Below are 14,638 nucleotides of genomic sequence, written 5' to 3'. Positions count from 1 at the left end.
TAGGGGCAGGTGTAGCCCTTTCTGCGGTTGCAGGGAAAGGTGCCAGGGGTGGTGGGGTTAATGGCGATTGTGGAGTGGACAAGGGATTCGTGGAGAGAGTGGTCTCTACGAAAGGCAGATAGGGGTGGGGAGGGAAATATATCTTTGGTTGCGGGGTCAGATTGTAGGTGCCGGAAGTGGCGGAGAATGATGTATTAGATGCAGAGGTTGGAGGGGTGATATGTGAGGACAAGGGGTTTCTGTCTTTATTTTTGTTTTTGTTAGGGGGAGACAATGTGAGGGCAGAGGTGTGGGAGACATTTAATCAATGTAGCGCACAACTAAACTTTCCTTGGTGTTCACTCCACACTTTTATGGAAAAGAGGAATCTTCACAGTTGACATTCAACTATATACATATCTTTTCCCTTGAGCATTTTATAGACTTTGATTAATGCTTATATTTGCAGTGGAAGTGGCACCAATTCTGTTCCTTTGGTCTTAGAAAATGATATTTTAATTTTGGCTCTCCCTCTTTGTTTTGCGCAGCACCATCTTCATCATACCCAATGTGGTTTTGCAGCTAAAATATTGAAACTGGACATAACATTCTGAATGCAGTTTCATGGGTGTTATTTTGGATGAGACTGACTTTGTCAAAACAGACAATGCTGAAAATATACAGCAGTGAAAAGAAACCAGATTGGTGTTCAAATGTAGAAACCTTGGAAGAATATGTCTGTTGTAGCCTATTTTTGTCTAAGCTGCTGATGGATGCTGATTATTGCTTAAATTGGTGAGAAAGCTTCAGTGAATGGTCAATACCAGCAAGGTTTTATTTTAACCGAGTACCGAGAGTTTACCTATTTTATGGAGTCCTGTTTAAACCCACTGGTCAATTAATACATTAAGCTAATACTCAACTAATACTGTGCAAACAATAATTTCTTGTCCTTGATCCCAGGGTTTAACATATTGTAGAGATTCTTCTGTTGTTATTGCATTTTCTTCTTTTTTCCATTTCATTGTCTTTCTACCAGCTTTTCTACCTGACGTATGGTACCTGTGTTGAGTGATAAAAAGTCTCTCTGCTACCTCATGTGCATTCACCTAATGTTCCGGCTTTGACCTCTGATTCCAAATTTGTTGATCTAAGTTCCTCACTAAACATAGTTAGGTTGTATACATTGTAAAGACTGCATCTTTTTATTTTACTTTGTTTTCGATTGTGACTAAATTAAGTAAAAACAAAATCACAGAGTCATAGAATCCCCACAGCATGGAAGCAGGCCATTTGGCCCATCAAATCCACACCGACCCTCTGAAGAACATCCCACCCAGACCAACTCTCCCCCCCACCCTTTCTGAGTAACCTTGAATTTCCCATGGCTAATCCACACAGCCTTTACATCCCTGAACATTATGGGGCAGTTTAGCATGGCCAATCCACCCAATCTCTACCCCTTGGGACTGTTTTACAACAAAGGACTGAGAAAGGAATTGCTGTACTTCTAAAAAAGCAAGCTATGAAACCCGTTGTGAGTGCTGTTTATGCTGCTGCTTTGCTAAAGCAGTCAGAGGAGCTGTTTGTAGACAGGCCGACACCAGGGAGTGTGGGCAAAGTGAGATTTGGCCAGCAACATGTTGCTGATTGGTTTGTGGAGTTATGACCAATGGCCATCAGCTTCCGGGTAGCTGAACAGCTTGTAGGTGTGAATGATACTGGAGAAGTCTTTGGACTGCTGAAAGGGCAGATGGTCTCTCTCTCTCTGTCTCTACAGTACAATATTTCAATCCTAAAGAAAGCCGGTTTATTTTCTTCCACCAGCTGCTTTTAACTAATAAGTCAGAGATTTTATAACTCATGAACTAGTCACTCTATGCCTTCTGTGAAGAAGTGAGATAATCTGAACAAAATGTTCAAGGAACTAAGTGACTCAGATAACAAAAGGAACATTCCATTGAACCCTGAGGACATGTACTATTGAGCTGTTTCCCCACCATTATTCCCCTTCACCTATAACACCAATAATTTTCTACCTGTTTGTGTTTGCCTGTATGTGTAGGAAGGGTTTAGAAGGAAATTAGAGTTTCAACTAGTACAGTTACACATTTCAGTTCATTGTTACCTACTTGTGGTTAGAATCTAGTTATTTCTAACAAATAATAGTTGTTAAATTTAGAAATTTATTCTGTGTTTTCTGTTAACATTGATCTATCTGACAGGAAAACTGGGGACCTTGATAAAAAAAAACTTTTGTGATGACTCTGCGAATAGCAGGGTCTGATTTCCAACTTACTTCCCTAGTGAAGCATGACAAAATTTGGGTGCTCATTCAGGTTTGATTTGAAATAGAGATAATAACAATTTGGGCACAGTATTCTTCAAAAACACTGATGAAGATAAATGCTGTGATCTGTACTTCTGTAGGAAATGACACTGAGAACAGCAAATGATTACCTTCAGGTGACAGAGTTTTTCTCGATAATTTTAAATTAACTTTAAAAACCCAAGCTGATTAATTTGGCAGGTAAACGAGAAACACATGACAGAAGATGTTAATGTATTTTTTTAATCAATAAAATGGCTGCAGAGGGCAACTGATGACATTCAACCTCATTTAGAAGTTGAAGTAAAGAGCTTACATACTTCAACACAGATATATCAGTGGATTGAGAAGAAAGATTTGTTTACACAGATTGAAGATGGACTGTATACAATTCCATGGAAGCCAACATTGAGTTGGATGACCACTGTCTACACAGGCTCAGGACATGCTCAAGAAGTAACTATTTGACTCACAGATCCAGGATACTGTCAAAGAAATTACCTGGCTCGGAAACCAAGGACACTGTGGAAAAGAAAAAGTAAATACCTGTTTCATTAAAGCAACTGTGTTCCATGAAGGCAATTATGAGGTTAAAAGTTCCCTAGGGCTTCTCTAGGAGCTGCTACCTGTTTCAGTTTGGAAAAGCTATTCTGTGAAAGGAATTCAGGGGATTAAGATCCAAATAAGATAATAGACTGACATCTTCAGTGAATGACATCCAAGAGATAAAAGGCCCTCCAGTGTAGATAGATTTTAGAGAGCAGACAGTCAAGAACAAAATTGAGGTCAACAGTCAACAAGCCAACCAATCTTCCAAGTCCAAAGCAAATGCATTCTGGGAAAATTGTAAAGCCTGCACACCACCTGGAATTGTCACCACAGAGTCTTGGGTAGAGTAGGGGGAGTCGTAAATGTAATTATATACATGAATATGCAAACGCAACTGTGAAACAAGACATTTGTGGCTATATTTTGCATTAGGTAACAGTTCTGAAAGGGTTAATGTTGAGAACTGCAATAAACTCCTTAACCTGATGATGTCATCCAGACTTGGGTGGAGAAAAGGCAGAACATCAAATTGACAAGAAAGGGAAAAGGGTTTTCATTTTCTTTTGGTGATTTCTGTAAGGGGGAAATCTCCTTCACCCACATTCAGATTTTAGTGAACGATTCTCATCCAACAATATAAAATACTAAAATAAAGCCTTTCATATATAATATAATTGCAGCAATTCAACATTACAGGCACAAACTGATAAATAAGCACAGTTCTTTCTGTGCAAAATGAACAGAACACTTAAGACCTGATATCTGCAGTTCACAAAGCCTCCTTATAAGCTTTCATTGACTAAACCACCTCCTGAGAGTGGAATAATTGCTGTTCCATGCTTTTCATCCCACCCCAGGCCCATGTGGCTTAACATTGGCAGTGGTCGATGTGTTTCATTAACATTGGCAGCGGTAAATGTGTCTCAAACACATTTGAGATGTGTTGGGTTTTGACTTCACTGTATATTGGGTGCTCCAAGCTGAAGAAGAGGCCAGAGTTTGCTTTTGTATCAGTACAACCTGACTAACAGCACCATGTGACATTGCATAGTGGGCATCTAACCTACCAGCCACTGCAATGGTCTTACAGATGATGTATTAATTTCAGATGTGTACCTCTAATATCTGTTCACATGGAACACAGACACAAGTAAAGTAGCTGCTCGTGGCATGCAAGAGAAATTGACACTTCATATAATATTACTATAAAATCTTCAAACATCGAATGAACTGCCAGTGGAAGTGGTGGAGACTGGTACAATTACAATGTTTAAAAGGCATCTGGATGGATACATGAATAGGAAGGGCTTAGAGGCATTTGGCCCAAATGCTGGCAAACTGGACTAGATTAATTTAGGATATCTGGTCAGCATGGACAAGTTGTACCGAAAGGTCTGTTTCCATGCTGTACATCTGTATGACTCTATGACAAGATCTCTGAAGAGCATCAAGATAGTTTTGAACAGAATCATTTCAAAAATGTTACATAACTGTTTTGTGGATTAGAGAGGTACTCCACCAAAGAGGTCAATCAGGAACTTTGCAAACTTTGATAAATATGTTTACCTTTGTGATGATTAGGAATAGTAAGGACTGACTTCTAGCAAGCAAACCCTCCCCCCCCACCCACTCCCCGCCACCCCCTCACCCCCCGATCATGAGGCATATCAGTATTGAATACTTGTCAACCAACTGGATTCCTGCATGAGGACTCATTCACTTTAGAGATAGCAAACATTTAATAGATGCTGTCAGCCTTTATTTCAAAATCCCATATGGCTTTACCAAGACCTAGTGCAGCGATGTTCCATCAATACTTGAGCTTCAGATCTTCTGAATGCATGTCCATTCTGCTGTCAGAAGAAACAAAAGCATCTTTCACAACAATTTACAATGACAGAGATTAAGCCTCTCTTCTATCATCTAAGAGGATTGCTTTTTGAATTTTCTTTACAGTTGACGATTTGAGAACTCTGGTGGAACACATATTGGACCAGACAAAATATATTGTGTGTGTGTCCATAATTGCTAAGATGACTAGAAATTTGACTATAGAGTGTGATTGCATAGCCCACTTGATGTTTCCAAGGTCAATAGGAACAGTAGGACATTGAATTTTCCTTTTACACTCATTACTATATTGCCATTTAAACTTAATCCTGCTCATTTTTACTTAGTATGGAACTTCAATTTTTTTTTCTTTATATATAATGCCGGTGGTCTTTTTCCAGCTCAATTAGACATATCAGAGGATAACAGAATTAGTGTTTCAAAGATGTGCTGAAAAGCCAATATAAAGAAATGCCACATTGACATTAACTCCTGACAGACCATAGCCCTAGATTGAATCAGATGGATGCAGAGTCTATGGGGATAGTCCTAGCAATTTGACAAAATGAAGAGGAAATATTAGAATAGTTAAGAAAAGGACACAAATGAATAATGCACAATCAACCATTCCTCACAATGATAAATGGCCTACGTGCATTCAGTCCTAAATCAGAATCTTTAGAAAGCTTTGGACTCAAAGAAGCCAATAATCCTTATCTGCCAGTCATAGGCAATGTTTTAGACACAGGAGGCCGGTTACCCCCTTGACGTGGTGTGTGCTGTATCACGCTCCTGCTTCTCAAGTTGCCTGTTTTCCCTAATTGGATCCTATACCACAAGAATAGCCGTAATTGGATTGCTTTCCATAAGACTGAACCAGAAAACAACCTGCTGCTGCCAACGGGATAATGACACAAAGATGGCCCTCATGGCTGAAAAACTTTTAAGTTTGGAAAATTCTGCCCTGCAGTTTGACTGAAGCTGTAAAATAAAGCAGCTTCTGAATTTTATCTTGATTGCATTTCATGAGAATACTCACAAGTTTAGTGTAGTAGTTTAAGAGAACCATCTGTATGGACACAATTGGAGGACTGAAGAATTCATACATAAGTGAACACCTTGTTATGTCTCTGCCAATTCACAGTATAATGTGTAAGATGGCATTGCGATAATATCAGAGGACTATTAAGCCAGGCTAATATTCTGAGAACATGTATTCAAATCACACTACAACAGCTGGTGGAATTTAAATTTAACTAATACAATCGAGAAGTGGAAGCTAGCTTCAGTAATGGTGACTGTGAAACTATCAGCCGATGTTGTGAAAACCCATTTTGTTTGCTTATGTCCTTTAGGGAAGAAAATTTGCCTTCCTTACTTGATCCAGTCTGTATGTGACTCCAGACGAACATGAATGTGGCTGTGTCTTCATTGGCCGAGAAATTCAGTCCATTCAAAGACACTTAGAAATGGGCAACAGATGCTGACTCCATTAAAATACAAAATAAATTAGGCAGTTAAAATAAACTTACGATTATGAGGAAGGTGGCTATGCATACATGACAAACCAATCACCTCACAAATCCAAGAGAATAATTGTAACAGTCCCAAAATTTGTAACAGTCCTTTTGCCTTCAATTATGTGCCGCTTGTTAGCTGGAAGGAACAGTTCACTGGCAAGGGCTAGCATTAGTTCAACAAATTCCTTGATTTAAGACATTTTCTCTACTTGACCCATTCCCCCATGCCCTCTTCCGGTTTAGAAATTAAGAACAGGTTCTTCTTTTGTAACTTGTCTGGGGAAAGAGTGCAAACATTACTTTTCAAGTCACAAATGAAAGAAGCTGTCAAATGGTAAAATGAGACAGGCTTTTTTTCATGCAACTTGTTTACCTTGTGTCAAAGAAATAAGATTGTGCTTGAGATTATAGCCACAGAACATCAAGTCAATGTGCTATTTGTTTGAACTATATTATATTGTTCTAATGCTTGAAAAATGTGAACTCACTCAGACGTTCTTGTCATTGTTCTTCCAGAGTGCAAAATTGAGAACTGCGAGGCCTGCTTCAGCAGAAACTTTTGTACTAAATGTAAAGAAGGACTGTACCTGCATCGAGGGAAATGTTATGACAGCTGTCCAGAGGGGTTTGCAGCCACAAATGGCACCATGGAGTGTAGCCATGCTGGTGAGTATGAACCAATTTAACACTATTTACTAAAACTTTTGTTGAAGTTTCCACAGAGACACTGGGACAAGATGTCCACAGTAGGATCACATTTTGAATGCACCCCAGAAAACAGATAGTTTCCTTGACTAGTTTCGCCGCACCATCTTTGAATGAAAGCGTAAATCACACAGTTACTCTGATATCAATAGTTTACACTTACAGTGCTTGCAGGAGGCAGTGGCCCAAGGCAGCAGGAAGCAACAAGGTGTTTCTGTCCATAAGCATCTGGTTTAAGGTTTTATTATACCTGGCAGACAAAGCAAGTTATAGCCAAAGAATGTGGTTGTGGAAAATGGCATGTCAAAATAGGGATTACGCTGTTCAAAATGGAATGTGACCAAGTGTTGGAGCAGTCTGGTGGAACAAAAGCAAAATACTGTGGATGCTGGAAATCTGAAGTAAATGCAGAAAACCTCAACGGTTCTGGCAGCATCTGTGGAGAAAGAAATAGAGATAATATTTTGAGTCTAGTATGACTCTGCTTTGGAATTTGGGGTTCAGGGTTCTAAAGGAGAGTCACACTGACTCAGGCCATTAGCTCCATCACTGAGGAATATCTGATCCTGAGATAGGGAGCTAAAAGTGTAAAATTGTTCTCATACTCTTCTCAGACATCACTCAACTTCATAGATGAAAGATACCTCTCCACTTTAAATAGGTTAAAAAATTCAAAGAGAATAGATACAAAAAACTTTAAATCTAAACAACCATTTCCTTCCAAATTAACCCAAAATGCCACACTTATCAAAACTAACTCATTTGATTTGGCAAATGCCGAATTGAAATAAATCCATTGCTACAATGCTAGTTATTTCAATTCTAATCAGGTTCTTTGGGCTGATGTTAATCTCTCCAATTTGCTAACATCTGCTCTATACACTTGGATTCCAACTCCATAATTTGGATGTGAATATAGGAGATACGGTTAGTAAGTCTGCAAAATTAGTTGTGTAGTAGACTGTGAAGAAGTTTACCTCAGAGCACGATGGGACCTTGATCAGATGGATAAATGGGCTGAGGCTTGGCATATGGAGTTTAATTTAGATAAATGTGAGGTGTTGCCTTTTGGTAAGGCAAATCAGGGCAGGACTTAGACACTTAATAGTAAGGTAGTAGGGAGTGTAGCCAATCAAAGAAACCTTGGAGTGCAGGTTCATTGTTCATTGAAAGTGAAGTCACAGGTAGGCAGGGTAGTTAAGAAGGCATTTGGTATGCTTGCCTTTGTTGGTCAGTGCATTGAGTATAGGAGTTGAGATGTCATGTTTGGCTATATAGGACATCAGTTAGACTACTTTTGGAATATGCATTCAATTCTGGTCTCCTTGCTATAGAAAAGATGTTGTTAAACTTGAAAGATTTCAGAAAAGATTTACAAGAATGTTGCCAGTTTTGGAGGGTTTGAGGTATAGAGAGACTGAGTAGGCTGGGGCTATTTTCCTTGGAGCGTCAGAGGTTCAGGGGTGACCTTTTAGAGGGTTATAAAATCATGAGGGACATGAACAGGGTGAATAACCAAGGTCTTTTTCCCAGGTTAGGGGAGTACAAAACCAGAAGGCATAGGTTTAAGTTGAGAGACCAAAGACTTAAAAGATGATCTAAGGGGTAATGTTTTTACACAGAGGGTGGTGCGTATATAGAATGAGCTGCCAGAGGAAGTCGTGGAGGTTGGTAAAATTACAACATTTAAAAGACACCAGGATGTGTATATGAATAGGAAGGGTTTAGAGGGATATGGGCCAAATGCTGACAAATTGAAGTAGATTTACCTAGTTATCTGGTCAGCATGGACAAGTTAGACCAAAGGGTCTGTTTCTGTGCTGTACATCTTTGGACTCTCTATGACTACTGCCTACTTGTCTGCCCTCATCCTGTCTGACAAGGGGGAGGCTGGCAGTTAGGATGTCAGGCAGAAAACCCACCTTGTGCCCATGAAGACCCTTAAGTGATCAATTAATAGCCACTTAAAGGCTTCGTTCACACCTCACCAGTGTTTTACCTGCAGCGGGGTGAGGCCTATGTTGAATGGCAAATGTGGAAGCTTTAGCTGGTTTTGGACAAGTGCCCGTCAAAGGCATCTCTTTCTCCAAAGTCCTGCTCCCACTTTTATACGCTCACTCCGTTCCCCTTTCGGGCCCATCAAACCTGGTCATGCCCAGCCCTCATTCCCCTCACCAGCGCCTGCCAACCAGTCAGACTCCCCTCTGAATCCTGGAGACTTATAAGAAGTCTACTCTCCCACTTGGCACTGGTCAGCTGTTGTAAGGTAGAATCTTCTTCTATGATAGGGGTTGAAACTCTGACTTTTAAACAATTAACACACTTCCTAAGATTAAATTGTTTTAAGGCAGCTTTCCTTATGCTGGGTCTGCTCGCCACTGTCATTTTAGCCAGGGAAAGGTGGTTAAGCAGAGAGGGACAGGAATCACAGTGACCAGTAAAATACCGTCCCATGCATCCTTATTAGTTTTGGCTTTACACTTAAATCTTTTTCAAAATAATTTTCTGCATTTGGACAATAACATTTATTACATGAATAGGAAAGGTTTAGATGGATATAGGCCAAAATACAGGCAAACAGGATTAGTTCAGTTTGGGAAATTTGGTCATCATGGACGAGCTGTATCAAAGGGTCTGTTTCTGTGCTGTATGACTCTATTTACTTTTTAATTTCTCACAGCTCAATGTGAATTGAGTGAGTGGAGCCCCTGGGGCCCATGCACCAAAGGACGGAGGACATGTGGTTTCAAAAGAGGGACAGAAGTAAGGACCAGGCAGTTGCTCCAAGGACCTTCATCAGAAGACGTGACTTGTCCCCCAACCCGAGAGAGCAGACGTTGCACTGTGCAAAGGAAGCCTTGCTCAAATGGTAAGTGGCACCAAGTAACCAAATTATCCCAAATTGGTTTAATATTGTGGCTCACAGCATCATTGCACAACAGCCAAAAGTAATCCCTTTAGTTGGACTGCATGATCAATTTTACAGAAAGAGAAGTTCTATTTCTTACAAAAGCTTACAAACAAGTTTAGTCCTTCTTTGGATAAAATGAGACTTTGTTACGTCATCTCTTGCAATATACCATGTTATAATTCGTGAAACAATACCAGTCACCAGGGAAGTCATATTTAGATATGACGAAAAATACACGAGTATTTAAGGATAAATGTGCATTAAATCATCCGATGCATAGAATACTGTTAATTGTATGGGTAAAGAGTTGACACACAACTCACCCAGTATATAATTGAGTGGTGGGAAAGCTCAAGGACTGAATGCCATTCTCCTGTTGCTACATTTCAAACTAATGTGTTTGGGAATAACTTCAGAAACATGAGAGTGTCGAGAAAGCTTTGTTCTGTGTCTAATCTGTTTTGTATCTGATATAATGTCATAAGGAAAGATGGAGCTTTTTGCATTAAACATGTATTAAATAAAAAATATACTTCACTCACCAATTCAACCTGCTCAGGTAAGGTTTTGCAAAGTTCCTCTCTCCTGTTTCTCCTCCACAAAGCTACGTTGAATAAGGTTTTAGATTATTAGCTTTGCCATTTTTAGGTGAAACATGTAAGGTGACACCTTGAGTAGCAAAATGAATCATGCAAGGAATCATCAAGGAAAAGAGCTGGCATTTACATAGCAGCAAAAAGTTAAGTCGCCATCGTCCCAGAGGATCATAAGGCTGCTCTGTTAGAGAGACAAGACTGGTGGTGGTTTAGTCTGAGGGTCGCAATGCCTCAAGTGAGGTTGAAAAGGTAGGACCTTCATGATAACGTCCGCCTGTGTGGGAAGTGACTTTGAATATCACTTACAATATATAGCACCTCAGAAATAAGAAACACCTTTGACAATTCGCAAATTGTTCCTCTGGAATTCCTTCCCTAAATCCTTTCACCTCTCGACCTCCCTTTCCTCCTCAAAGCTTTGGATAAACTTTTGGTTACCCCTTGTAATATTTCCTTATCTGTCTCAGCTTCAACTTTTTGACTACCCCTCTGTGAAGCAGTGCTGGTTTATTTCTTTATGCTAAATCTGCTACATCTGCCAGCTTTTACAATGCTTAAAACTGTATATAACTCTTCATTTTTAATTATAACTTGCATTTGAAACAAAAATGGATCAAAATTTTACAGTGGAAAAAAATGTACATGAAATGGTTTCAAAAATCTCACAGCCCTTTAGGATGAGTGTGTGTAAAGGGTGTAGTGATGGTGCAAATGATGCTGTTTCTATCTTACAACTCATGCCATTATAACAGTATGTTTTAGCCCCATGTTAATCACAGTCCAGCATCTTATTATGATTAATGTGATTGTTTCATAGCTGGAGATTTACAGGAGGAAGGGTAGTTGGTATATCTTAGTTCTTTCTATCCAAAACAAACTTACAATTTCCAATCATAGCGGCCAACTGTTTCTTCAGTGATTCCAATTTTTTTGTTTACCTCTATGCTTTGTTGGCAAGTTCATCCCATGTGTTGGTCACTGTTAATTTGAAGAAGATATTCCTGGTCTCAGTGCCACATTTGCTTTTCACTGGTGGTGGGGGAATCCATAACAATGATGGAAAACCCCCAAATTATAGCTGGGCCACTCAGGGTTGTGTCAGAAAGCTGTTTTTCACAGCATTGTTGCAGTGTAGAAAGAGACCATTTGGCCATTGTGCTTGCACCAGCTTACAATTCTTCCAAGTTTTGTGCCATCTTTGAAACTTTGAAACATCAAGACCCAGCTTATTAATATTTATCATGAAAAGCAAGGGTTCTTCCTCCAGCCTGAAAAGTATCCATTAACCATTATTCTATGTTTCTCATCATCCAACCAATTTTGAATCTCTTTTGCCTCTGTCCCTTTCATACCATGACCTAGAACTTTTCTCACAGGTCTGTTGTGTGCCACTGTATCAAACGTCTTCTGGAAATCCATGTATACCATATCAATAGTATTACACTTATTGGACTTTTCCGTTGTCTCTTCAAAAAACTCCAGCAAGTTACTTAAATACAACTTTCCCTTCAGGAATTCGTGCTAACTCTTCCTAATTGATCTATCTTTTTCCATGTGACTACTAATTCTATCCAAAATAATTGTTTCTCAAAGATTAAGCTGACTGATCTATAATTATTGGGATTACCTTTTGCAGCCTTTCTTGATTAAGACCATAATTCTCCAGTTTGATGGCACCTTTCCTGACTCCAGGAAAGACTGAAAGTTTTTGGCTGATTCATTGAAACAGTAATGGAAATCACTTTGAGGTTGAATCAGTTGAATATTTCAACACAATGTTGATAGATTTATATCATTGCACAGAAAAGGGACATGTAATATCAAAAGAAAACAATGGTGCAATAGAAATGTTATGGGACTAGTAATCCTGAGGCCTAGGCTAAGGCTTTGGGGAACGTGGGTTCAAATCCTACTATGGCAGGTGGTGGAATTTACACTCTTATTAAAAACAATCTCACAATCATCAATTATAGTAAACGTCCATCTGGTTGATCAATTCCCTGCGGTGATGGCAATCTGTAGTCCTTACCTGGTTTGCCTTATTGGTGTGCCCTCCATTCCCATAGCAATGTGGTTGACTCGGAAAAGGGATCAGAAAGATATTCAATGTAAGGACAATTAGGGATGGTCAACAAATGCTGGCATCTCCAGCAATGCTCACGTCCCATGAATAATGAAGGAAAAGAGAATTGTGCATGATCAAATTAAATCGTGGCACAGGCTTGATAGACAGCTGTTCCAATTTTCCTGACAAGACTTTATCTGTATCCAATTTCATCATCCATTTATTGAAATCAGTTTGCAGGTTCTTGTCTGCCTCTCATATCCTATGTCCCTTTGAAATAAAGGTTATGATTAAGGTTAGGGTGTCTCCCCTACTCTGATTGGCCTGGAAGTAGGTTTTTCATCCAATTAAGGATGGCAAGAATGCTCTCAAAGCCAATCAGAGCCTATGACGCCTCAACTATGTGATGTCCCTTGAAGTCATCTTCCACAGGCCTCTGGAATAGAAGATCCAAAAGGTTCACCACCTTCTAAGTGAAGAAATTCCTCATTTCAGTCTTAAGTGGCTTACTACGTTTTCTGAGATTATGTCCCCTGGTTCTAGACTTACCAGTCATCGGAAACAGCATATCGAGCCTGTTACATCCTGAAAGTATTTTATAAATTTCCATGTAATAACCTCTCATTCCATGAAACTCTCAAGAGTACAGGCCAACATTTCTCAATCTTTCCTTATAAAACAATTTTGCATTCACAGGAATTAGCTGGAAAACATCCATTCCACTCCCTTTCTAGCAAATACATCCGTTCTCTTATAAGGATGTCAAAATTTCACACAATCTTCCATGTACAGAGCTTTGGTAAGAATGAACATATGCAGCAAGACACCTTTACATCTACATACAAATCCTATTATGATAAAGGCCAGCATATCATTTGCCTTCATTATTGTCTGTTGCAGCCATATGCTTGCTTTTCATGATTCATTAACAAAGATACCCAGAAGCCTTTGGACACTGACACTTCCAAACCTCTCGCTATTTAAGAAATATTCTGCTTTCTGCTTTTTCTATCAAGGGGAATAACTTCACACTCATTTATGTTCGATTGTATCTCCCATGCAATTGCCACTTCATTTAACCATTCCAGGTCCTCTTGAAGTCTCCTTGGATCTTCCTGACAACTTACATGCTCTGGAACGTGGAACAATCTCTCTTCCAAAGCTACACTGGCCCTATCCCCCATCTCTTCCTCCGTTACATCGATGATTGTATCTGTGCCGCCTCGTGCTCCCATGAGGAGCTCGAACAGTTCATCCACTTCACCAACACTTTCCACCCCAACCTTAAGTTCACCTGGACCATCTCCGATAAATCTCTCTGTTTCCAACCACCTGGAAACCAATATCCATTTCACCTACCAACTCCCACAGCTACCTAGAATACACCTCCTCTCACCCACTTCCTGCAAAAATGCCATCCCCTATTTCCAATTCCTTCACCTCTGCTGCATCTGCTCCCAAGATGAGGAATTCCACTCCCGGACTTCCCAGATGTCCTTATTTTTCAAGGACCGCAACTTCCCCTCCACAGTGGTCGAAAACACCCTTGACCGCATCTCTCGCGTTTCCCGCATTCATACCTCACACCACCTCCCCACACTAACAACAAAAACAGAATCCCCCTCGTCCTCACGTACCACCCCACCAACCTCTGGATCCAATGCATCATCCTCCGACACTTCCACCACTTGCAATCTGACCCCACTACCAAAGACATTTTTCCCTCCCCACCCTTATCTGCCTTCGGAGGGACCATTCTCTCCATGACTTCCTTGTCCGCTCCACACTCCCCTCCAGCCTCACCACCCCTGGCACTTTTCCCTGCAACCGCAGGAAGTGCTACACCTGCCCCTACACTTCCCCCTCACCCCCATCCCAGGCCCCAAGAAAACCTTCCACATCAAACAGATGTTCACTTGCATATCTGCCAATGTGGTATACTGTATCCACTGTTCCCGATGTGGCCTCCTCTACATCGGGGAAACCAAACAGAGGCTTGGAGACTGCTTTGTGGAACACCTACGCTCGGTTCGCGACAAACGACTGCATCTCCCAGTCGCGAACCACTTCAACTCCCACTCCCACTCCTTGGACGACATGTCCATCCTGGGCCTCCTCCAGTGCCACAACGATGCCACCCGAAGATTGTAGGAA

At 40.4% G+C, this 14,638-nt stretch overlaps 1 protein-coding gene across 1 annotated transcript in view; it reads left to right on the top strand.

Annotated features, from left to right (window-relative positions):
* rspo1 (R-spondin 1) overlaps positions 1–14,638 on the top strand; it is a 125,527-nt gene that overhangs the window by 102,309 nt on the left and 8,580 nt on the right. Inside the window, exons 4-5 of the mRNA XM_048612955.1 lie at positions 6,724–6,873; positions 9,593–9,781. Of these exons, the coding sequence (XP_048468912.1) occupies positions 6,724–6,873; positions 9,593–9,781 (339 nt within the window). The remainder of the gene's footprint in view (positions 1–6,723; positions 6,874–9,592; positions 9,782–14,638) is intronic.

The sequence above is a fragment of the Rhincodon typus genome, chromosome 27, assembly GCF_021869965.1.
Source record: "Rhincodon typus isolate 14 chromosome 27, sRhiTyp1.1, whole genome shotgun sequence".
NCBI classification, from domain to species: domain Eukaryota; kingdom Metazoa; phylum Chordata; class Chondrichthyes; order Orectolobiformes; family Rhincodontidae; genus Rhincodon; species Rhincodon typus.
The sequence above is the reverse complement of the archived record's forward strand: the minus strand, read 5'-3'. Positions and strand labels throughout refer to the sequence as shown.